The sequence below is a fragment of the Schistosoma haematobium genome, chromosome ZW (genome assembly GCF_000699445.3).
Source record: "Schistosoma haematobium chromosome ZW, whole genome shotgun sequence".
NCBI classification, from domain to species: Eukaryota; Metazoa; Platyhelminthes; class Trematoda; order Strigeidida; family Schistosomatidae; genus Schistosoma; species Schistosoma haematobium.
In genome coordinates this window covers 78,497,642-78,524,991 of record NC_067195.1, presented here as the reverse complement: position 1 = coordinate 78,524,991, position 27,350 = coordinate 78,497,642, and the positions used below count along the sequence as shown (strand labels likewise).

The following is a 27,350-nucleotide window of genomic DNA, read 5'->3' as shown; positions in this document are numbered from 1 at the left end:
GAAATCACACCAAACAATATTTTAATAATTTTTAATTACAAATAATAATGAATAAATTGAAGAAAATAAATAAATGAAATGATGAATTGAATTAGTTGAATTCATAAAATCATATGAAAAAAGCAAACAAACAAATGTATTCAATGTTCATTGTATTTTACTAAATGAAAATACATTCAATAAAAAGTTCTCTTTTCGGTAAATTCATTGTCAATTATTAGTTCATTATAATTATGAATGAATGAAATAAATCAAATCACTACTGAATGATCATTAAAAGTTAAATTTCTTTTTCATGTTCATTTCAAATTTAGCGCCAAATACTTTACATAAATCAATAAGGACATATATATATATATAAATGATTTAAAGTTCAATTTATATTTATCTATTTATACTTTTAATGAATTAACTTATCATATGATTTCATGAATTCAAATCAGTGATTTCATCATTTCACTTATTCATTTTCTTCAATTTATTCATTCTTTATAATTAAAAATAATTAAAATATTGTTTGATATGATTTCATGTAAATGTTTGTTGATTTCAATTGAATTTAGAATTAATGATTCATATTAGAAGATTGAGATCATAAACCGATTGATGTTAGACCACCTTTGGAAACCTGGAAGCAATAAACGACCGGCCGTTTCGTCCTATGCTGGGACTCGTCAGCATTTTTCCTCACCGACGATCACGCTCACAGGATTCGAACCCAGGGTTTTCGGTCTCGCGTGCGAACGCTGGACCACTGAGCCGGCATCCGATTCATCATTTGACTTATTTATTATTTATTTTCTTCAATTTATTCATTATTTATAATTAAAAATAATTAAAATATTGTTTGATGTGATTTTATGTAAATGTTTGTTGATTTAGATCAGTTTTTGTTACTAGGTAGAAATGATCTCATTCTTGTTTTTTTTTGTTTTGTTCTTTTTGGAATTCTTTTTGTAATTGAATAAATTTAAAAATAATTTATTCAAAATAAATTATGCATAATGAATAAGGAATATAGTGGAGTATTTTTTTCTGTCTATTCTATTCTATTCTTTCCTTTTTCTTTTTCTTCTTAATGTCATTTTGATATTCATTGTGTTATATTCCGATAAGAATAATGAATAGTAACCTTTTGGGATCCATTTATGGATCAATACTATACGTATAGTTTTACTATATAATTGTTAAGTAACTAAACTATGCATATTCGTGTCCCTCTTATTATGAGCTTCATTTTAACCTATGAACTATTATTATATGATTTACCATTCATGAGTTATACCCAGTATATTAATTACTACCTCCCACATTCACAGTCACATTTGGCTAAATCTTGTACAAATGTTTATTTTCATTTTATAGTACGTTGTGGTCTGTTTGATTGGTATATAAACTCAGCATGTTTGAAATATATGATTCATATCTGCACTCAACAGGTAGGGTTAGGCAAGAAGTAGGATCGGTAAGGGCTATAGACTGTGCGTACAGTTTTTATACGTTATTGCTCCGGTCGATAAATCACTGTACTCTAATTGCCGGTATCATTAAGTTATACATTGATAGGGACGCAAACCCACAAGTTATAACACATTGTGAAGTAATGATTATTGAACATTTATTAAGTATTTGTAATTTTCTTTAAGAAATTTACTTATGGTTATAGTTAAACAAAATTGAGTCCATCAGTGTTTTAACTTTTCTTTCTTTCTCCCTCTCTACAGAAAAAACGAGAGTTCATAGTGGTTCATGTTATATCATAGTGAAGATTAAATTACGGGTAATTTCTGTGAACTATTATTAATGGACTAATATTATCTATATATATTCTTATAGTATAAGTATTCGGTAATTAGATTATGTATATCTATATTCCTTTCATTATAAGCTTCATTTTGATCTAAGGATTATTATTATTATACTATTTACTGTTCTTAAGTTATGTTCAGTTTATTGATTACAGTCTCCTACATTCATTGTCACTTTTTGACTTGATCTTGTACAGATTTTATTTCCTATTTTATGGTGTGATATGGTCTGTCTTTCTGGTATACAAACCAAGAATGTTTAAAATAAATGATTCGTACAGTGGAAGCTGTTATTGGCGTTCTGAACTCAACCGGAGAGGCAAAGAGAACAGAGGACAGATAAGGATTGCTAGGCTGCTCATACCGGTCGAAGGTAATTGCTTTAGCATAGCACTAAGATTTTATAAGTTGTATTTTGATTGGCGAGTAAATCATGTGACGATTAGCTGGGCTTAAAGTCACAACAATCCCCAATTTCCTAGGTTATATGTCAGGACTAGAGTATAATCTATTATTTTACTATGCTGTTGTAAGAATTTTAATTTTAAACTAAACAACCTTTACTTCAGATGCTTTTAGAGACTAATTGTTACTGAAATTTGTTTCCTTTCAGTAATGATATGAAGTGGAAAATCATTGGAAACTAGGGGTTAAATCCAACTGACATTATTTTGTTTTTACAAATCTTATAACTGAACGTTAATTGTACAGTCACTGAGTTTAAGATGATTTATTGAATTTTTAGTAAGATAACATGATTGATAGGATTTAAGCAAGTCGAAAGTTGTGCACTGGTGTTACCAGCTGACAATGAACAGTATAACAAATTAGCTCACCTTGGAGACATCATCCACTAGATTTCTTAAAGATAACGACCAAGCTGTGAGATCGTAATCTTCTGGGTTTCATATCCGGAGAATTTTTTTGAGTACACATTGCTGAAGTATCTCACATGAAGACCAAATAGATCCTGAATACTCTCTGGATTATAGTTATCCCTCAGTTAAATAACCTTTATGTGTTTCTGCGTGTTAAGATGAAGAACTAAATAAACGAGGCTTATCTCATTAACTGTGAATATTCTCGTATAATGTAAACTTTTTATGGAATCTATTCTTAATGATGGGTTGTACTGGCTGATACTTTCAAATATAATTCATGTTCTTACAATGAATATTTTATGGTTTATAAAAATCACTCATACCATTTGTCTTTTATAATCTATCAAACATCCAATAAGTGTTGAAATCACTACAATAAACACTCAACGAAAACAAGGTATACTGTTATTATGAACACAATGTTTATTTAGAACAACATACATAAACGAATACTACTGTTTTCGATTAGATACTCATCAGGCTTTACTCTAATATACAGTAATATTTATATGTATATACGAAATTATTAAACCGATCAAGGTAGTTTATAAGTCGATGATGATAACAGAGGAATAGATTACATAAATAAGTGAAAAGTACAACTTGTTTGTGTAATGACAAGTGTACTAGTTGTGATAAGAATAATAAAGGCTTGAATCAGTGTTTCGTAATGGTCAATGATTAGAAAAATATAGACACTGAAACATTCTTAACATTCATAGAAATGACAAGATTACGTAACAAGATAATTGGACAGTGAAGCGTAATATTTAAGAAAAGGAAAGGGATGGGAGGGATTAAAGAAAAATAAATGAACATCATTAGTAAATCATAATGTCTGAACGAAAGTTTTCCTTCATTGTCTTTATTCTATTGAATGATTACTAGATTCATTATTGCTTATTTGAAATAGTAAGAGAATCTTGGATATAAATATGGAATATAAGGAACATTTCAAATGCTGTTTATTAAAAGACATTTTCATAACAGTAATTGCCAGTCATTGATTTGGTTTGATTTTGCCTTACCAATCTTTTCTTCAAACACATGCTCACACGTTATGTATATATATGTCACAAGGCAAGCGCTTACTTGGGATCTTGAAGAGAAACGGAAAAGAGAAAGACCAAAGAATACACTGCATCAGAAATTGAAAGCATATATCAAAAGGATTGTAGTATGGCGTCGAGTCGCGGTTGACTATGATCACCACTACAGGAAGACTATGTGCCAGTTGACCGATAATATCCCCCGTAAGCAAAATATCAGGAGGCAGTTGATGGCTGTAGTCGAGATGTATTTGCTGGCGATCTCATGGTATTGAAAGAATACCGAGATCGTGCCAGGTTACAAGTGTGGTTACTGAGCATAACCAAATTCGTGCAAGGTCACAATCAACGGAAGAAAGTATGTATTCTGGTACAGTTAAACAAACAAGTACGGTTAAACAATCCCTGGTACAATTGGTTATAATAATAATTGTTTCCATTACACCAATCACGTTCTCTTGATAAAGGTAGGTCACTACAGGGTGAATAACCACTGGGAAGAACTGGAAAGGATTGTCCAGGATAGAGTTGAATGGAAATGCTTGTAGGCGGCCTATGCTCCTCCACGAGGTGTAGCAGGCGTAAATATATGTATCAGGTAAAACGAATCATTTTCGTGAAATTCTTCCTTATTCCTTAATCAATAAGCCTATAAATAACAATGAAATCATCGATGGATTAGATAGCTTATGTTTCACCAAACAATTCTTCCTGAAAAGTTTTTTTCAGAGATTTAAAGTGTCAACCGTTACGAAAACTTTTAGTTAGAGGCACGTGAAAAACAACATAGTCTCTTTTTCTTTTTCTATAGACCAAAAGGAAAAGAAAGTACACAATAGTACAAAGTGTGAATTGATTTTATTGAAGAATAAATAAGTAAACTTTGATTTATACTAAGATACATAGAAAAAGCTTGGCTATTGAAATAACAGGGTCAATATGATGAGAGTTTCAGAGAGTAAGCTTACATCGAAACTATTGAAAGATGATATGATTTCATTGAGACAGAATTATTAAGATAATTAAAGTAAGGTCACTTGTTATTGTATTCAAAATTACTTTTCATGTTTAAGGTTAGCCATTTGAGATTTATATAAAATTTAGTGTAAGGTCAGTTTACAAAGATTATAGTTGAACTTCCTTTAAAAATCTTTAAAATAATTTGAGTTGGAGAGAGTTGATCTAGATTCAAACAAAAGATCAGAATATGTGCTAGTGTTGAGGATGTTAAATCTCTAGAACTCACTTGGAAAAGATCCTAATTCTGTAATTTTATTCTGAAAATTTGAAGTTTATATTTTCGCGCTTAGTTGACCTGCAGCTTACATTTCCCATTCGGAAATCCTTGACTGTCATTGGTTGACGGATTTTTTTAGTACGCTATTTTATGGCTCTTCCAAGGGCGTTTCTATCATTGTATAAATAAGCTTGATTTGTGTGCTTAGTGATCTCGTATATTCTGGGTGCTTGTAGAATACATTCTCTACGCCTCATCAAGACTTATTGATTTAGTTAGCAGGGCCAGGGACAACGGATTAGAATAGTCTATTGTGTCACTGTATCTTTGACCTTCGTTCCATTCACCGAGTAAGGTGAACTCGTAATAGCATTTAAGCATATCAGCTAGTCATCAAGAGAAAATGAAAACCAGACATGTGATATTAGATAATTAACTTCGATTTTTAGTTTCTTTTCATGAAGGTCTAGTTGTGAGATTAATGATTCAGATGTTTTACCTCTTAATATAATGACATACAAATAATTCTAGGTGTATGCTATACTTAAAAACCCAAGACTTATACTTGAATCTCTTCAAGGTTCTAATTGTTTGGTGTTAGTGCACACCATTAAAATCCAGCACATGCGTTTCGTCCTATTTGAAACTTGTCAGCTCGATGTACCTGCATCCGAGAGTTGATATTCACTCAAAGACTCGAACCCAGTATCGTCCGTTCAAAACGTCATCGCATTATCCACTTAGCTACTGAGTACACCAGATAAATGATTATTACAAGCTTTCTTAATATGTAACGACTCATCTATACAACTATTAGCTCACTGAATATGTATGAGTATAACATACAGGTTATGAAATGAAAGTTTTTGCACATTCTTCACTATTTACAGTTGTATGATGGGTAATTCGAAACTAGTGTAACTAGACAACAACATTTTACTTTAGACTAATTAGTGGGCAGATCATATGATTTACCTATGAACACGTATTTATTTAAAAAAAGATTATTTGTAAATATTCAGAAAGGGGGTTATGTGGATATTATCGTAAGTTTTTAATAGTTGAAATCATGGGTTGGTTGAAGCTAGACTATCATAGAAGATATGGAAGCACTAGAGGACCGTTTCGTCCTACTGTGCTACTCCTCAGCTGTGTGCATCAACGATGCCGCTCACGGGATTCAAACCCAGGACCTATCGGTCTCACACACGAACGCCTAACCTCCAGACCATTGAGCCAGTCGGCATCCAACGGTGTTAATGTCTAACTCCAACCAATCCACTAAATTGCAACACCATCTACCACTGTCTTCAGTGAGTCACTACCTGGGTTTGAATTCTACGAGCGAGATCATGAATGCTAACTGTTATGAAGTCCCATACCAGAACGAAACGGCTATCCAGTACTTTTAGGTTTTCCAAATTGATCTAACTTTAATCGACTCATGAATTCAACTATTTATAAATATTCAGAAGGGGTTTTGTGGAGATTTTAGAAATTTCACTGATTGAAATCATCAGTCAATTGAAGCTAGACCACCATGAAAAACCTGGAAGCACTCGACGGCCAGCTGTGTCGTCCCAGGATGGGACTCCTCAGCAGTGTGCATCCACGATGCCGCCTCAGTGGTATAATGCTTAGGCGCTCGTGTGCGTGACTGGTAGGACCTGGGCTCGAATCTCGCGTGGGCGAGATCGTGGATGAGCGCTGCTGAGGAGTCCCGCAATCGGACGAAACAGCCGTCCAGTGCTTCCAGGTTTTCCATGGTGTTCTAGCTTCAATTAAATCATGATTTTAATCAGTGACATTTCTAAAATCTACACAAAACCCCTTCTTATAAGAATCATCTGCTCACTAGTGACTGACTTCAAGAGATACTCCTGGAGTTCTAGTGAGAAGCCGTTACCAGTGAAGTTCAACGAGGTTTGTTGTGAGATATCAACTCACTAAAGACAATGGTGTATGGCGGCCCAACTTTGTATTTATAAATTTGTCAAACATACGGAATAAGAAATAAAGATGAGCCAATCATTAATAAGTTGACTAAATAACCAATGAGATATGGTGGTAAAAATTAAATTATTATCTATAATAGTAGTCTATCGAATATTTACATTTTAATTATCTTTATTCATTGTTATCAGTTAACAATTATACAGTAATAAGTTGAATTGCAAAAAGAGAAAGAATGACAAGTGGACCACAACCTCATAATCTAATAGGACCTTCATTGGTCAATAGAGGAGGTAAAGCGGTAAGTAAAAGAATGAATGAATCTTAATTTATTTGTAAGTGATATACTTTTTGAAAAAAAAGTTTTGTATTTTATGTTAATGTAGTTGGATTTGGGAGGACTGTAAAAGAATTTGGAATTAATAGTAGTTCCTGTTTTCTTAGTTAGGGTTCCATTCATAGTTTGTTTAATATGTAAGTTTAGTTAGTCATGAATCTATTGGTGATGTTTAACCTCTCTGTTAGCTAGAGTCATTACTTACTTACTTACGCCTGTTACTCCTAATGGAGTATAGGCCGCCGACTAACACTCTCCAATCCACTCTGTCCTATGTAGAATCAGTAGAATCTTTAAAGAAGTTTGTATAAAATAGAATGGAACTCTGATTAACAAATGTTAAACAATATTAAACACAATTAAAATGATACTTCTTACAGGTCACTTTGAATTTCTAATTGTTAAGTGTTATCTATCATAAATTCTATGAATTTGCTTGTTCATATCCATAGTTCCGTTAATCACTCTTTTTAACTGTTTCCTGCATTTATTGCATTATCGATTATTATTCCAATGATCTACCAAATTTGTAATCTTATTTTATCAAATGAGCTCTACTCACTATATTCCTATCAATGCTTACTCATTATGTTGTAATCACTTGTTTCTAGCCGTTTGAACTGTTGTCACAATCAATGTTGTAGAACGTTCTTCTATATAAGGTATATATTTACAATATTCAGTCTATTTAATTTATTTACCCCCTTGCTATATTATACGAATATGTTTTCACTGGTTGAAATCATGAGTCAATTGAAACTAGACCACCATGAAAAACCTGGAAGCACTGGACAGCTGTCCGTTTCGTACTAGTATGGGACTCCTCAACAGTGCCTGTCCACGGCCTCACCCCACCCCACGAGATTCGAATTCACGATCTATCAGTCTTGGGCCAGGCGCTTAACCAACTAGACCACTGAGCCGGCATCCAACGGTGTTAATGTCTAACTTCAACCAATTTCAAAATACATTCTCCGTAAATGAGCAACTTTGTTATTATGATTTTCCTCTTGAAACATTACGTAATATAATGTTAAACAATGTAGAATATGTTTTCACGATAACTTCAAACCAAACCCTCTCATGAAAGTCATTTGAAATCCATTATGTATAATTATGATTTTTAACTATCACAAATTGTAAGTAATTGATGAGAACTAGACGAAATAAAAATGAATTCATGCTATTCTGTTTGCAATCTTTGTTCTTACTCTTTTCAATTAGCTTATTCAACAGGATTTAATTGAAAACTTGAAACTAAGTAGCAACAAAACACAACCTATTCGTTGATACATAAATATGAATTTCAACCAACAACAAAAATGTTTTTCCACTATTTATTTCGCATATTCGATTATTAATCGATAAAAAAATACACCTTTTTATTTCTGTTCTCATATTGCAAACCATTTGGAACATTTTTATTAACTAGTGGTACCATGGTGATTAATAAACTGTGTAAGATTTTAAAGTGAGATTTTTTGATCGTTAAACCTAAGTGAATACTGTTTTCTATTGAATTCATTAAATGAATGGTATTGATTTATCAATGAGTATTACCGTCAAATTGACTAGTCCTTCATAAATTGTCTACATAGTCGAATTCTAGGAATTTTTAAACAAAATAGTATTTTGCTTTCTTTTATAAGTTAATTTACTATCAAAAAGAATTCGTATTAATTTATTAGTCAACGGAAGTTAGACCACCATAGAAAACCTGGAAGCAATGGACAGTCAGCTGTGTCGTCCCATTATGAGACTCCCCAGTAGTGCACGTTCACAATCCCACCCCACGTGATTCGAACCCAGGACCTATCAGTCTTGTGCGCCAGAGCTTAATCATTAGACCACTGAGACGGCCGGCATCGAACGGTGTTAATGTTTAACTTCAACTAATTCATGTGGTAAAAATGTTTTTTCTTAAAACAATAACTGATACCTGAAACTAGTTCAATGTAACCTCAAATTATAAAGATTATCAGTGAAGGTTGAACGAATTTTTATTATTTAAAAATACATTTTCTGTAAATGAGCAACTTTGTTGTTATGATTTTCCTCTTGAAAGTTACGTAATATAATGTTAAACAATGTAGAATACTGATGATTACACTTAACCATACAAGAATTCACTAATATATTACACTATTTTAATGTTTAGTTACTTATACTTATTACAATATAGTTTCTGATATGTGAAGTTTGATTAGGACTGGTAAACAAGCCAAGACAGTGTTAAATATCTGAAGAGTTATGGTCAAATTTCACTGAAACATTGTCTAATTTCTTAACATAGATACTATAAAACGGATCAATAAACATTTCCCACTGTTTTTTAATGTCAAAACAACCAGTTTAGTTTAAATTCACTTGGTGTTGTTTTACTTGAATTTAAACTTTGCCCCATTTCACAAGCAGGTGGCTACCAGGACTCAGTAGCTAGGTAAATAACGCGATGGCGTTTAATGCAAACAGTACTGGGTTCGAGTCCCAGAGTGAAAATCAACTCTGAGATGCAGGTACATCCAACTGACGAGTTCCAAATAGGACGAAACTGGTATCCTCGATTCCACTGCTAACCACTCTCAATCTTTGCTTAAACCAGTGTAGTTGTAATTAATGGCAGTTCAGCTGGTAGATAATTTATCACGCTTTGTGTTTTCTAAGACATCTGCATTCAGATAATTATAATAACCCATTGTATCATTAAATACAAATTCAGCAAAGAAAAGTTTCTTTTCGACGAAATCATTTACTTAAGCTGTATATTCGTATTTATAGTTATATGGAAAATATATATTTATAGAAGGATAGAAAAGATTGTATCATAAGTTGATTCGAGACTCATATTATTAAATGAGGTTACGCAATAATAAGGGGGTAAGGAAAAAAATTGTTTATGGGTCCAATTGTCAAATGTAAAAACAAAAAAACGACAAACATAAAGGTCATAATAATAACTGAACAACATCAGAAGGGGTTTTGTGGAGATTGTAGTAATTTCGACTGATAGGTCCTGGGTTCGAATCTCGTGAGGTGGGGTCGTGAATGTGCACTGCTGAGGAGTTCCACAATAGGACGAAACAGCCTTCCAGTGCTTCCAGGTTTACCATGGTGGTCTAGCTTCAATTGACTCATGATATCAATTGTTGAAACTGAATAACAATCAAGAAAACTTATTTAAAGGGCAATAATCACTGATTACAGTTTAAAATTACAAAACATTAATTTGGAAAATCAATAATAAAGGTAAAATAAACGAAACATACTACATAGGGCAATTAAGGCCAATGAAGGATGAGAGGTAGGACGAATCGTTTTTGCACGTAAAGTTCAGGTTTGAATACGTGGATTGCCAATGGCTCAGTAATGCATAAAATATTGCTTCGACTTCCCATAGATCCAATTTCTTTGACTGTATAGATTACTTTAAAAGAAAATTCCTTTGGAGCAATGTGTCCACAGTTGATTAAATGCTCCTGTATAGAACTAGTAATTGTTTTAAATTCTCCATTTAAAAGCCATGCTGGATAGTGTTCTAAGAAGCGTTTGAAAAATCATCGCATTGTGCGGTCAATGTAACCTGCCCCATATGAACAAGTAAATTTATAGATGCACATTGAAATGGCTTAAAGTGGGAGTTTATCCTTAACACATCCATGAATGATAGGATTCGTATTGAAACGTTTGTATATGAAAAAGTTGACAATAGCATTATTCTCTAAAACATATGTACAAGTAGTTATCTCTTAGATATTACATATTGCATATTACATATTGGTAATAGATTAATGAGTATCACAGTATAAGTCTCGTCATCTGGATGTACCTGAATCTCGGAGTTAATGTCCACTCCGGTACTCGAACTCAGTACCGGTCACTTCAAACGCCATCACGTTATTCACTTAGCAACTAAGTCCTGATAGCTACCTACTTGTGCAATGGGGTGAAGTTTTAAATTCACTTTGTGTTGTTTTACTTGTATCTTCCCATTGTTATTTAGGACTGCAATTGATCAGTCTCTTATTGGTATATATGCATCCTGTGCGGATTGCCTCAGAATTGCCTTAGGTCACAAACTTTATAATCAGGTACATCCAGCTGACGAATCCTAAATAGGATGAAAAGCAAGTCCTTAATTCCACTACTAGCCACTATCCATCTTTGCTTATAAACTAATGAATTCTTTTTTTTTTGTTTTTTTATATTAAAAACCATTAAATAGTGAACATTTAAACTTTTAATCTCTTTCACCAAGTCAACAAATCAGTTTATAATCACAGTAATAAAAATTAAAATTGTCCTTAAGAAAAGAGATTGGTTGATTAACTAATAGAACACATTAGACCACTTTATTCATTATTATTACTACTACTATTATTATTATTACTATTATTAGTATTATTATTACCATTATCATTATTACTATTACTATTGTTAGTATTATTACCACTATTATTATTATTACTATTACTATTATTATTACTACTATCATTACTATTAGTATTATTATAATTTATAAATAAATCTAAGGGAAATTTATAATGATTTCTGATAGGAACTATTTTTATTACCATTATATATCAAACTATTTATTTAGTAATAATGAATAATAGAACTAACTAATCAGTTGATAGTTTGATGTACTTTATGATGAAAAGAATAGACATTATAATTGAATGGAAGATAATAAAAAGAATTAATAGAATAGCTTTTATAAAGTATAATGAACTTTTCATTCATATCATATTTTGTCATATATATATATATATATATATATATATATATATATATATATATATATAGTCGAACTTCAGGGAGAAGTTATACTGTACTAGTAAAGTTGACTTAAGAATATAAGGAGAACTAATGACTGATCAAGTAAGTTTTTATCTTATTTATGTATATATCTATATCAAATATGTTTAAGTTTTAAATATACATTACATTAATATTATCAGAATGGTTTTTGTGGATTGGTTGAAGTTAGACATTAACACCGTTGGATGCTGGCCGTCTCAGTGGTCTAGTTGGTTAAGCGCCTGGCTCAAGACTGATAAGTCCTAGGTTCGAATCTTGTGAGGCGGGATCGTGGGTACGCACTGTTGAGGAGTCCCATATTAGGATGAAACGGCCAGCTGCTCAGTGCTTCCAGGTTTTCCATGGTGGTCTAGCTTCAATTGACCCATGGTTTCAATCAGTGAAATTACATTAATGTAGTGCTGAATGATGATCATTAAATCATTTCATTCATTAGTTTGATTGCTGAATGGTCTTTGAGAAATGCTCCAATGCTCTTGGAATGTCTACTTACTTACCAGGGTTAAATGAAGGTTATGGATTAGTGTGAATGAATTAGAATTAGGATTTATAATCGAACGACGTTAAAGTTAATAATTAGATTTGATGTTTTCATTATGAGTATAGGGGTTGTGGAGATTGTTGAGTTTTGATTGAGATCATGAACCGATTGATGTTGGACCACCATTAGAAACCTGGAAGCACTGGACGGCCGTTTCGTCCCATTGTGGGATTCCTCAGCAGTGCGCATTCACGATCTCGCTCGCGAGATTCGAACCTAGGACCTATTGATCTCTCGCGTGAGCACTTAACCACCAGATCACTGAGCCAGCTGGTATTCAACGGTGTTAATTTCTAATTTCTAATTGGTTGATTAGTTTCAGTATTGAACTATGAACTATTACTGCACTCAAGGTAGTAAATATTTAATTGTATAAATTAATTTAAAGAGAGTAAGAACAAAGGTTGGTGCAGAATATTCTGCACCAACCTTTGTTCTTACTCTCTTTAAAATAATAAAGGGAACTATGTGTATGTATAAATTAATTCACATTGATTAAATTAAAGTCGGTCACGAAAAAAACAACATAAAAATTAAGCTATTAAGTTTAGTGAATGGTCTTTGAGGTCAAAACAGTATGTGGTCCAAGGTAAACACTGAATATGAACCAATGAATAATGTTAAAGTTAGATTAGTATTTGGAACAACACATATAAGCGAACAATTGTTTTCAATTAGATCGTCATCAGGCTTTACTCTAATATACATGAATATTTATACGAAAATTTTTAAACCAATCAAGGCAATATGAGCCAACAATACAAGAATAGTAAGGGTACCACAAATCACCTACTAACCAAGCAGCACCGTGACTCTTTAATGAAACTAAGAAAAGATGAAACCCTGACCATAACCAAACCAGATAAAGGAGGAGGTATAGTTCTCATGAATAAAAATGATTACATCGGAAAAATGGAAACAATGCTTAGCGATTCTAGCAAATTTCAGAAAATTACTAGTAATTGTGACATTAATAATAAAGTAGAAAGACAATTGGCCAATTTCCTTAAAGATCTAACGAAAAAGGGAATAATTACGACTGAGATTTACGATTCAATTAAGCCGACTGGATCATTTACACCACGATTGTATGGTTTGCCTAAAGTACATAAATCGGGTCTTCCTCTACGTCCAGTTCTAGATATGTACAATTCTCCTTACCACAAAATCGCAAAGTGGCTAGTACGAATCCTAGAACCTTTACACAAATCAGTTGTTAGAAATAGTGTAAAAGATGTCTTCAACTTGACCTCCAAAGTAGAAAATATTAATGTCAGTATGAAAAATATGATCTCATTGGATGTAGAATCTTTGTTCACCAACGTACCACTTATAGAGACTATTGATTTTATATGCGAGCAAATATCAAAGAAACAAATCAACATTGGCCTGCCTAATGATAGCCTAAGGGAACTGCTCCTAAGATGCACTCTGAATGTACATTTTGTCTTCAACAATACTTACTATAGACAAATAGACGGGATAGCCATGGGCTCGCCTCTAGGCCCGATTTTAGCTGACCTCTTCCTAGCAAAGCTAGAAAACGGACCTCTCAATGAGACTATTAAGAAACTGGATTTATATTGTCGATACATTGACGACACATTCATTATCGTAGACCAAAACACTAGTAAGGAGGAACTCCTAGACCAATTCAACAGTGTTCACCCAGCGATCACCTTCACTGGTGAAAGCGAGCATGATAAGAAGCTGAGCTTCCTTGACGTCACACTAAGCAGACGAAGTGACGGCACATTAAGTAGAAGCGTGTATAGAAGAAACCCCTCTTCATGCCAATATACTCACTTCTGCAGTTTCACACCCATCCGTTACAAGAGAAATTTGGTCAGATGTCTCACGAGCAGAGCAAAAAGGATCTGTACAGTAGACACTCTAAGTCAGGAGCTTGAATTTCTCAACAACTCACTGACCGAGATCGGCTACCCCAGCGCGTTCATTAAGAAATACATGCAGGATATAATAAAGAAGTCGGAGATTTCGACTGTTCGTAAGAAACCTTTGTACATGAAACTACAATTCAACGGGGATGTGGCTAGTGATATTCTGAATTATATGTTAACGAAAGTAATTACCAGGACATTCTACGCAGCCAATCTTACGTCGACTTTCTCTTGTCGACCAGAGATGTCTATGCAAACGAAGGATAAGTTACCTGAGTTGGCCTCTTCCATGTGCATTTACAAATTCAGCTGCTCCTGTGGAGATAGCTATATAGGGCGTACTACCAAGCAACTTAACCAACGAATGAGTGAACATCTACCAACTTGGTACATAAAGGGTCAGAGAAAAACTATTCGCAGTTCTATACTAGCACATCTTATTGATAGCGGTCATACAGTAGATAAATTGAAATCATTTCGAGTTATCTATCGTATACCTCCATCATTTCCCGACGGAGTCCGTTCCCGTCTCCTATATATAGCTGAAGCCATTGGAATTCGTACATATAACCCCAATCTATGTGTACAGAAGAAATACGTGACTCCCCTATCCCTTCCATGGCCAGTTATAACTTAACTAACAATTTTTATTTTATTTTTTATTTTAAATTTTATTATTATCATTATTTATTTATTTTATTCTATCTGTGTTATTGTTAACCTTATTTCCACATCCATTATTTGTTTGTCATTATCCGCCTCTTTGTATTCTTCACTATCTAATTATTTACACACATCTTATTACGTAATGATTTTTAATGTTTTGTGATTACTATTCCTAGTCTATTTACCCATGTTTATTTGACCTTCTATTTCCAACGTTTAACTATTGATAAGAGCTTTGTTATTGTAGTTTATTATTCTTACCACTATCTGTTCACCTGTCTTCCTACTACTATCAACTTGTACTTTTACCTATTATGTGTAGTGACTTATTCTATTTCATTGTGATTATTGACTCATATTGCCTTGATTGGTTTAAAAATTTTCGTATAAATATTCATGTATATTAGAGTAAAGCCTGATGACGATCTAATTGAAAACAATTGTTCGCTTATATGTGTTGTTCTAATTTTCACAATGGGAATCTTTAAGATTAGTATTTGCTTAGCAAAAGCTAAAATGTAATTATAAGAAGGTTTTTGCAATAGTTGAGATCATGAGTCAGTTATAGCCAGACCACCATGGAAAACCTGGAAGCACTGGTTGACCGTTTCGTCCTATTTTAGGGCTCCTCACTAGTGCGCAACCACGATCCCGCCTTGCGAGATTCGAGCCCAGGATCTATCAGTCCCGCACTGAATACAAATGAAGTCTATAGGGCCTTTTGTGCACACCAACTTGAAATTATAGTCTATGCTGCATGAATCTCATATCATATGTAGAAACGAACAACAAGGATCTACTAAAACTAACTAATCACCAAGTAGGTACCAATCTGATCCTTCTTACTAATCCCTACTAAGTAACTAGCTTAAAATCTATGTATGGATTTTCCTGTCAGTCAATTTCAACAACCTAGTATCTCATCATAGTCCACACGATGCTGAATCATTTAGACTAGTAGACACATTGCAGTTTAATCTATTGAATTCGATCAATACTGAAATTATTAGGGAAATATTACACAGGTCATTAAGCAGCGACCAAGCAACTTTGGATTATCTCAGTAATATAGGGGGTCGGTCGCGACCCGAATAGCTCACTGTCAATTTGGAGTGCTAAATATCAAGTAACCTATATCCAGCATTTGCTGTTAACTAACTTTAACCACTCAGCAGATTTATTTGCAGTTTACTTCATTAAAGCACCATATCTACCTTTACGACTCCTCGTTTAGCTACAATAATCAACAAGTTTAAATAAGATTATTGTGAAAATGATAATAATTAGCATAATTCAACGATATTTTAGGATACATATCAATACGACTAATAGTATAACCTTAATACTACTACTAGTAATGTGGTAGTAGTAGTAACGTTGCTAAGTTACTGATTTGGCACACTGTGCACACTGTATGAGATCAAAGTGAATTTCATTTCATAGTTTGCAATAAAATATTCTATTCATTGATTAAATCTGGGTTTTTTTTCGATTGTATTGATCATCCAATATTTAGTTACATACATATTTACATATTACTAATTAATAAATGAGTGATTTTAATAGTTGAAATCACGAGTCAATTGAAGCTACATCACCATGGAAAACCTGGAAGCACTGGACGGCCGTTCCGTCCAAGTACTGAACTCCTCAGCAATGCGCATCCAATTTTGTGGATTAATTGAAGTTAGACATTAATACCGTTGGATGCCGGGTGGCTCAGCGGTCTAGAGGTTAAGGGTTCGCCCTCGAGATTGGTGAATCTTGGGTTCGAATCCCACGGTGCGGGATTGTGGATGCTCACTTCTGAGGAGTCCCACAATAGGATGAGGTGGCCGTTCAGTGCTTCCAGGTTTTCTATGGTGATTTAGCTTCAATTGACTCATGATTTCAACTATTAAAACTACTACAATCTCTACAAAACCCCTTCTGATAAGAATTGAGTAATAAATCGAAATAAAATATGTAAATCACTAATTTTATTGACTTTACTCCCCAGAGTTTATGTATATGAAGTGATTTAATTGTGAATATGAGTCTTATTGGATAGTGAATATATATCAATATTCAATCAAACAAAATGTTTTATTAAATATTAGCTGATCTCCTGCTATATGAACATCTATGACATCATGTTTTGGTTGTTGTTGTATTTTACTACCCTAAACATTCAGTAGTAATTTGCATAATACATAAGTTCAATTCAATTTGGAAACATGCATTTCCTTAAATTTACATATATGTCATAATGAATGATTATGATTAATGTTTATGTTAGTGAAGGAATCATTTATGTAATTTAGTAAATCAGTTATATTTGTTAGTTGTAGCACATATAATCTTACTAGCTTTGTTGTATACCCTAAGTAACTAAATAATCAACAATAAGTTTTAGCTGGTTGACTGTTTTTTTTTATATAAGATTAACTATCATTTACACAGATCAACAAGACTATGTTTTTGGATCATGTGAAAGAGTACTATTGAGGAGTGCTCAAATCAAAACGTGGCATCAGTTCATAAAGTCACTAACTTCTAGTCTAAGCCGTGTTGGTAGATGCAGATTACTTGGTTTGGGTCTGTGTGACTATGGTAATCGATGGTTGGAGACTCTGGATGACATGGTTCAGAATCAATCACAATGGAGTCGATGTATACTCTCTTTGTCTTCTTTTAAACCATGAGAACAAAATTAATTCATACATTTATTTCTACGAACTAATTCTTTCTCCGTGTATTATATCCATATACACAATCTTTCTTTTACATATTACTACCAGTGAAGTAACTGCTTTTATGAATTCGGTGTTTATCTTGTTGTGTTAATGAGGTATGGCAACTTGGACCGATGCATATAAGTGTCTGGTCCTACGTTGCAGCCGACTGGCTGAAGAGTGCTCAATCAAGACGAAACAGCTGATCAGTGTTTCTTAATTTTTGGCAAGTTATCTGACTGAAGTCAAATTGTGATGCAAACTATGCTTATGAAGTGGTTAAGATTATTTGCAGTTCAGGTAGGAATATTTTAGAGGCGTTGTGTTATCCAGAATGTAAAGTCAGAAATAACGATCATTCAGATTTCATGTCAATAGGAGAAATTCTATTAGTTCATATCTCTATAAAGTATCTAATGATGACGTTTTCTAGAAGGACAATGAAAGCTTCACGACTAAGTCATATATATATATATATATATATATATATATATATATATATATATATATATATAGCTCTTTGGTAAAATGTGGAAACCAGACATTAAATAACTCATTTGAAAATATTTCATCAATTGTCCTTCACATTCTGTGTGATTCTTCCGATTCACAATTCCTTTCTATTTCCTTTTCTGTTTTCTTCAACTCCATTTTCTTAGCATTCTGCTGCCAAGTTTTCCACTTCTGATTGGTGTTACATATTACTTATGTCGACAAACATAAGTAGCATACATCACAATACTATTCATCTAGGTCTATAGATTATTGATTGTAAGATGGCTGTCATATTTCTTAATGAACAGTATTTTCCAATTCAGATTGGCTAAAATCAGCTTCGGGAGATTTTTTCACGAAAGCCTATAAATAGTCGTCCAGATCGGTAGTATTGAATTTCTGAGTTAATTAAACCTAGATCACCATGGAAAACCTAGAAGCACTAGACGGCCATTTCTTCCTATTGTGAGACGATACAGCAGTGCGCGCCCAAAATCTCGCACGGTAGGATTCGAACCCAGGACCACGAAGCCAGCCGGTATTCAACGGCGTTAATTTCTACCTTCAACTAATCCACAAAATTGAGCCACCTCCCATTATTGTCTCCTGTGAGTAACTACTACACAGCGGACATGGTCGAAATCCACTTGTCACCGCTTCTTACTAGAATTCCATGAAATACCTCTTGGATCCAGTGATTAGTGAGCACATGATGATCATTTTCAGGGTTTTGTGGATATTGTTGTAATTTTTAATAGTTGAATTCATGAGTTGATTAAAACTAGACAACTATGGAAAACCCAGATATGCACTGCTGAGGAGTATTGTACTAGGACGAAACACCCGTCCAGTGCTTCTAAGTTTTCCATGGTAGTCTAACTTTAATCGACCCATGAATTCAACTATGGATTTCTAATTTCATTTGATTTTTTTCCAATTATGATTAAGACAAATAGCGGATAACGAAACTAATTAAATTTTCAAATCATTTTGTTGTGTTATTCATTTTCCATTCTTTTGTTTTTCCAAAGATGGACTCATTTTTGGACGCATTTTTCGCTCTGGATACAGATAATCGTGAAGTGATATCATTGAATGACTTAAGTTCATATAATAAAAAACATGGTCTACAAGATAGTTTTCCAGAAGTAAGTATAAATGATGTTTTTACAGTTGGTAATTTCAATTCCTGTTATTATCTTGCGTAAAATTTAGAATTGTATGTACTACTTATTGTCATAATCAGTAGTTAGTTATTTCTGTATTTTATTAATCTTAGAATTAGATAACATAATTGTACTCCTCTGGTTACCATGTTCAGTACGAAGCAGTTACTTACCTATAAAATCAGGTTGTGAAACGTCGTATATCAATTAAAGTTAGATGTATAGACCATTGAGTGGTGACTTGCTGATCTAAAGGCTAATTACTTACCGTAAAACCTGAAGGTCATGGCTTCGATCTTTAGTAGGATTCTGAATATGGATTGTTGGGAAGTCCTATACTAAAATAAAATATCTGTCCAGATCCTCCTGGTTTTCCATAGTTGTTTAACTATGATCATTGCGTGGTATTAATAATAAAATAAACTTATATAGTAAACTGAAAAAAGATTCTGAAAGTGTCTTGAAAGTCGTCGACGAAGACAAACTTTCAAGTATACAGTGTTTTGTATTATCTTACACTTTCAGAAATTAACAGTAAGAGACACTAAAACCAAGGACACTATATTTAATCAATCAACAGTAAAAATGCTGGAGAAGATTTGTAGCTCAGGTGGATGATTTTGATGGATTTTTGTTCTCTGAGCTGGATGGTTTGGTCGTGGAGCTTTCATCGTTCTTCTGAACGACATTATCATCAACAGTAAAAATGCATTATCTTTCAAGTATTTTTTGATAAATATTTCAAACCAGATTGGCTTGGTTTATATGAGATGAGATGGAGCACGTAATAGTCTCTGTCAATTTTATTGATAAGCGAGCAGTATCATTTGATAAGTGAATATTCATTTACTCACACCCGTAATGTTAGGGCCAATGATTTTGCCTGATTATCAATACTTCTATAAATGAAGTACTTCAGAAATCACAATCCAGTACTAACTTACAGACGAACAAAGTAGTACCAATAGATGTAGAATGCAACAGAGTATTTTTCAGTAGTGTTATATACTATGGATTGAATAGTTTTATTATCGTTCTGAAAGACATTATTGGTGCCCTAATATATGATATCTATCATTTTGAATATATGTATAATTAAACTTCTCATACAAAATTTTTCAGACATTTCTTCGTCGGTTTGATGCTGAGAAAACTGGTGTTATAACATTAGAACAATATTGTAAAGCATTAGGTCTTGTTCCGAAACAAGCGTAAGTTTTTTTAAAACAAAGCAAATAAATTGTTGTATATTAAACTGGATTTGGTTGATTTGGTATTCCTCGCTGTATAGAAAGCAAATTATCATCATCATCATCATCATCATCTTCTTTTTCTTCTTCTTCTTCTTCTTCTCCTTCTTCTTCTTCTTCGTCATCATCATTCATGATCTTAATTTTATGAGGTATTACGCAATCTACTCCTATCCACTACAATCTTTGTTATTTTATATCACTCATGTTGATTTCTCGTTATTCAAATGTAGGAATAATAATAAAATCAAATGACTATAACGTGCACTTAAATGCATAAAATAGAAGATCCATTTCAAAATTTTGTTTTGAGGGAACTTCGATTCATACTACTTTCTAGAAGTATATTCCAGAATTGACTCCTTATCTTTGTTGCCAGCCAACTCACATGTGTTACATCCATTCAAGTAAATTATAATTGATCAGTATAATTAATGTTACTAAATACTCGTTTATCTGTATGGGATTGTGAAGATTTTTAAGTTTTTGATTGAGATCATGAATCGATGGATGTTAGACGACCATTGAAAACCTGGAAACACTGGACGGCCGTTTCATCCTAGTATAGGAATCCTCAGTGTTGGTGATCTAAAATCTACCGATTCATGATCTCAATCAAATACTGGTTTATTATCTAGGCTATTGTAAAATTAATAAGGATTAAAACTATGAATAGCATGTAGAGTATATCAATTTTTCCGAGGCATCAATAAATTTAATATAATAGAAATAATCTTCATTAAAGTTAATATTGTGCTGTATGCTACATATGTCGAAAGACATAATGCATGATCTATAATGTATGTGAAAACTACAGAAGCATCACACCACTGTAAGTACCAGGAAAGGTTTTCAACAGAGTGTTGCTGAACCTGATGAAAGATTCGGTAGACGCCCAATTTCGAGATCAACAAGCTGGATTCCGTAAGGATCGATCGTGCACAGACCAAATTGCAACACTACGGATCATCGTCGAACAATCAATTGAGTGGAACACATCACTATACATCAACTTCATTGATTATGAAAAGGCATTTGACAGTGTAGATAGGAGGACATTATGGAAACTTCTTCGACACTACGGAGTTCCTGAGAAGATTGTCAATATTATCCGGAACTCATACGACGGACTACAGTGCAAAGTAGTGCATGGAGGACAGCTGACAGATGCATTCCAAGTAAGGACCGGAGTCAGACAAGGCTGTCTACTCCCTCCCTTCCTCTTTCTTCTGGTGGTCGACTGGATTATGAAGACCTCGACATCTGAGGGAAAACACGGCATACAATGGACAGCTCAGAACCAATTAGACGATTTGGACTTCGCAGATCACCTAGCCTTCCTATTGCATACACATGAACAAATGCAGATAAAGACAACTAGTGTAGCAGCAGTCTCTGCATCAGTAGGCCTCAACATACACAAGTGGAAAACCAAGGTCCTCAAATACAACACGGAGATCAGCAATCCAATCACACTTGTTAGCAAAAGTCTGGAAGATATAGGATCCTTCAATTACTAGATAATCATCACCGATGAACAAAGAGGAACAGATGCAGCCATGAAAGTGAGGATTGGTAAAGCAAGGGCTGCATTCCTACAATTGAAGAACATATGGAACTCAAAACAACTTTCAACCAATATCAAAGGGAGAATCTTCAATACAAACGTCAAGGCAGTTTTACAGTATGGAGCTTAAACCTGGAGAACTACTACAACCATCATCATGAAGATACAAGTATTTATAAATAGTTGTCTACGCAAGATACTCAACATCCATTGGCCGGATACCATTAGTCACAGTCGTTTATGGAAGAGAAAAAATCATCATCCAACTGAAGAGGAAATTAGGAAAACACGATGGAGGTGGGTAGAAAATATATTATGGAAATCATCAAACTGCATCACGAAGCAAGCGCTAACTTATAATTCTGAAGGGAAACAAAAAAGGAAGAAAACCAAGAAACACATTGCATCGGGCATTGGAATCAAATATCAAAAAGATGAATAGCAGCTGGAAACAATTGGAAAGGATTGTCAAGGACAGAGTTTAGTGGAGAATGCTGATGAGCGGCCTATGCTCCTCTACGGGAGTAACAGACATAAGTAAAGTTAGTAAGTAGATAATTAGAAACCACGATGCATATTTCGTTGTATTTATAACTTGTCAGTAGAATATGCCTACATTTTAACGCTTATAAGCATTTTAAAAAACACATTATTTACTAAATTATTCAACTCAGAATATCACTTCTTTGTGTGAAGGACACGAAGGCATTTGGATTTCATCGCTCATCGTATATAAAGAAACGTTTAGTTTTTAAGTTTATCTTTCTACCATTGATCAATTTTTTTATTTTTACTATTATCTCCCCCCCCAAAAAAAAGGCGCGAGATACGAAGACGACGTACAACAGTATTATTAGAACAATTAATGCCACGTGATTTAGAAACGATATACGATGATATGGATTTAGAAATGAAAGTTAAAGTTATGGAATTATTTATTGATGACCTACGTGAATCTGGTCGTAAAACAAATATTGATATGGAGAAATTAGATCAAGCTATGCAACGTTTAAAAGAATATTTTGATACACGTTATGGTAAATCATGGCATATTATAACATCGGTTAATCAACATTTGGGAAGATTTAGTTATGAACCAAATACATTATTTCATTTTTGTTTAGGTAGATTCGCTGTATTAATATGGAAAACACCATGTTCTGCTTAATTTATTCTCATAATGATTGAATGATTAAAAACTATTTTAAAAAAAACCCAGTTAAAAAGACCCTATTAACAATAATATTCAATTTGTTCTTTTATTCGCTTTTTTTGAAATTTAAATGTTACTACTTTGAATCATATGAGTAGTTTCTTGTAATATTGAATTATTTTCTCCCCTAATTCTGTATGTATTCTAAAAACTTCTGATATAATTTTATTTCAAAGGCAATTAGGCTTTCTTTAATAACTATGCATATACATGTATTACCTTTGTGAAGTTGAAATATGTTACACTGAGATAAATTAATCAAACGTAAGACAAGTGCACATGCAGGTACTACTACTACTACTACTACTACTACTACTACTACTACTACTACTACTACTACTACTACTACTACTACTACTACTGCTCTGCTGCTGCTGCTGCTGCTGCTGCTGCTGCTGCTGCTGCTGCTGCTGCTGCTGCTGCTGCTGCTGCTGCTGCTGCTGCTGCTGCTGCTGCTGCTGCTGCTGCTGCTGCTGCTGCTGCTGCTGCTGCTGCTGCTGCTGCTGCTGCTGCTGCTGCTGCTGCTGCTGCTGCTGCTGCTGCTGCTGCTGCTGCTGCTGCTGCTGCTGCTGCTGCTGCTGCTGCTGCTGCTGCTGCTGCTGCTGCTGCTGCTGCTGCTGCTGCTGCTGCTGCTGCTGCTGCTGCTGCTGCTGCTGCTGCTGCTGCTGCTGCTGCTGCTGCTGCTGCTGCTGCTGCTGCTGCTGCTGCTGCTGCTGCTGCTGCTGCTGCTGCTGCTGCTGCTGCTGCTGCTGCTGCTGCTGCTGCTGCTGCTGCTGCTGCTGCTGCTGCTGCTGCTGCTGCTGCTGCTGCTGCTGCTGCTGCTGCTGCTGCTGCTGCTGCTGCTGCTGCTGCTGCTGCTGCTGCTGCTGCTGCTGCTGCTGCTGCTGCTGCTGCTGCTGCTGCTGCTGCTGCTGCTGCTGCTGCTGCTGCTGCTGCTGCTGCTGCTGCTGCTGCTGCTGCTGCTGCTGCTGCTGCTGCTGCTGCTGCTGCTGCTGCTGCTGCTGCTGCTGCTGCTGCTGCTGCTGCTACTACTACTACTACTACTACTACTACTACTACTACTACTACTACTACTACTACTACTACTACTACTACTACTACTACTACTACTAATAATAATAATAATAATAATAATAATAATAATAATAATAATAATCACGTCATTTACATTTTGAGTGCGATACACTCTTTCATTCTCCAGTTTATAGCTCTAATTGGACTAGGGGGAAGAAAAAAATAAAATAATTACTATGTGCTCACTAGTGATTAGCTTCGTGAAGGAATTCTCGGAGTTCTAGTGAGAAGCAGTGACCGGTTAACCTAATCCGTGTCGGGTAGAGACAGGTATCTACCTCAGTACAATGGAAGATGGTCGCGCAATTTTGTGGATTGGTTGATGTTAGACACAAACACCATTGGATGCCGGCTCAAAATAGGACGAAATGGCCCGTCTAATGCTTCCAGGTTTCCAACGCTGGTCTAACATCCATCGGTTCATGATCTAAATTAAAATCTGAATAATCTCCAAAACCCCTATAATGATAAAAATAAGATGGTTGTTCTAAGTTATATTTGTTTTCAGAGAGGAGTTTTGTGGATATTATAGCAGTTTTAGTAGATGAATTCATGAATCAATTGAAGCTAGACCACCATGAGGAACCTGGAAGCACTGGAAGGCCGTTTTGTCCCATCGTGAGACTCCCCAGCAGGGCTCATCCACGACATCGAACCTAGGACATATCAGTCTCAAGTGCGAGCGCTTAACCACTAGATCACTGTTAAGGCATCCAACGGTGTTAATGTCCAACTTCAAATAATCCACGAAATTACGCCACCATCCACTATTGTCATCTGTGAGTTACTATCTCACCACAGACCTGGTTGAACGCCACTGTTCACGGTGTCTCACTAGAACTCTAGGAAATACCTATTAAAGACCGTCACTAGTTATTTCTTTATTTATTCATTTGTTCAGTATCTTATTAATATTATAGTTTATGGTGTGTATCATTTTTTAAATCTTTCAGAGGATCAATAAACTGTTAAGTGAGTCGTTCGATTATTTTGAGCAACGTAGAGTATGTGGTCTAGCAAACTGAATAAGTAATTAAGCGGTTGATTATAAAGTTAGATATGTTTAAAAAAAATGCATAGATTTTACAAGATCCTCCTTTGAATAGTTCAATGAACACTAGGTTAAAACACGTATTACAATTGATCTTTTCACCAAGTATATCATCAAATATGTAATCATCCAATTATTAAGCTTGATTTGTATAGTCTACTTTGTCTGTAACATGTTTCATGCAACAGAGGCTGAGATTTTTCCTGACACTAGTACCGATGATTAGAACTCCCATTCTGTACCTTTACAAATGATGATTCTTAACAATTTAGTGATCATCCTGAAACATCCTATCATTTATTAGGAGCCTATACAATCTTTCTTGCAATCTCTATACTTCGGACTTGATATGTTTCTTCTGAATACAATAAATATTAGTTTATTTAAACTGCCTTAAGGTAAAATGCATTCTCTTAAATTCCAAAACGACCTATCGAATTTTCATAGGGGCTGTTATTAATTCTATATTGGTAGTCCACACTATCGCTTCCTAATGTATATACTGAATTCATCTTTTCATATATAAAACTAGTGATTCAAGTCATAGGCCAACTAACATACCACTTGGGTTGTAGTGTAGTGTCGACTACTACATAACTTATTCTAGCTTCTGGACAGGCCAATTCATTCATTCATTCATTCTTCTTAAATCATATTTTGACCTTGTCACTTATTCACTTAACAAACCTGACCGTTTTTATATGAGCGTATGTGTGTGTACATCTTATCTCATTTATCACATGTCCGTTACTTATTTTTGTGTGACGATCAATATCGATTAACGCTTGATTAAATCAAGTTGGCTCACACGCATTCACGGCGCATCGTTTCGTTTCGCTTCGTTCAATTGATTGTCTGCCTGGATCAATGATTGTACAAAATACACGAGTTAAGTCGATAATTATATACGAGGATGGCCAAAATGTATATTTCGACAACAATCATTCATATGATCTATTTGGAATAAGATATTGGGCCACAAAAGTGGTGTGCCCGTCGACAACGTCGTCCGATCAAATTGACGTCAAAATGAAAGGCCACTAAGGGAGTATACTATTTTGTTTTCGAATGAAGCACTTGAAAAAGGTTGAATTATATAAAAGCTCTTACTTCTGACGGTGACCATATATCAACCATTGAATAAACTCACCATCTTAAAACTTGCTTCCGTGTCAATGCTTGATAGAGCTCCCTTTATAAACTACACTATCTATCAAAGCTACGAAAAGACAAACATATAACCATGTTGTAGGACAGTGCAGTAATGATATAACCTTGGAGCTGTTGTCTTTTACTATAAATTGCACAATTTCTCCTGACAGCATTATCGGTAGTAAGTTTTATCATTCTGAGAGTTCTATTCAATAAAGAGAACCTCTGTACTGTGGACCATCTAGTAATCTACCTTACTCATCGTCTTAAACACAATGGTGGTGTTTCTTCAACAGCAACGACAAATAAACACGTTATCAAATTTCAGCCCTCGTTCCTCTTTATCCGTTTATTTTAAATATGACTGAAAGCAAAATAATGTGGTAGACAAGTTACCCTTTACACAATTATTAAACGACCACATTTGTTAAAGGATATGTTACGGCTAATAAATCCCTGAAATAAATAGTTCTGTAA

At 34.3% G+C, this 27,350-nt stretch overlaps 1 protein-coding gene across 3 annotated transcripts; it reads left to right on the top strand.

Annotated features, from left to right (window-relative positions):
• Window positions 1-7,089: 7,089 nt before the first annotated feature.
• On the top strand, window positions 7,090-23,958 carry MS3_00004460 (uncharacterized protein; the record flags this gene model as incomplete). Of its 3 annotated transcripts, none has more annotated exons than XM_012942274.3 (4): window positions 7,090-7,229; window positions 19,432-19,548; window positions 20,689-20,777; window positions 23,203-23,551. In XM_012942274.3, the coding sequence occupies exons 1-4, from the start codon at window positions 7,164-7,166 to the stop codon at window positions 23,549-23,551; spliced, it is 621 nt and encodes a 206-aa protein (XP_012797728.2). In that variant the 5' UTR covers window positions 7,090-7,163. The 3 variants fall into 3 exon arrangements, with proteins under 3 accessions (XP_012797728.2, XP_051072561.1, XP_051072560.1); XM_051212378.1 differs by lacking the exon at window positions 7,090-7,229 and adding an exon at window positions 12,008-12,143 and having other exon boundaries at window positions 23,203-23,958; XM_051212379.1 differs by lacking the exon at window positions 20,689-20,777 and having other exon boundaries at window positions 23,203-23,776.
• Window positions 23,959-27,350: the final 3,392 nt, after the last annotated feature.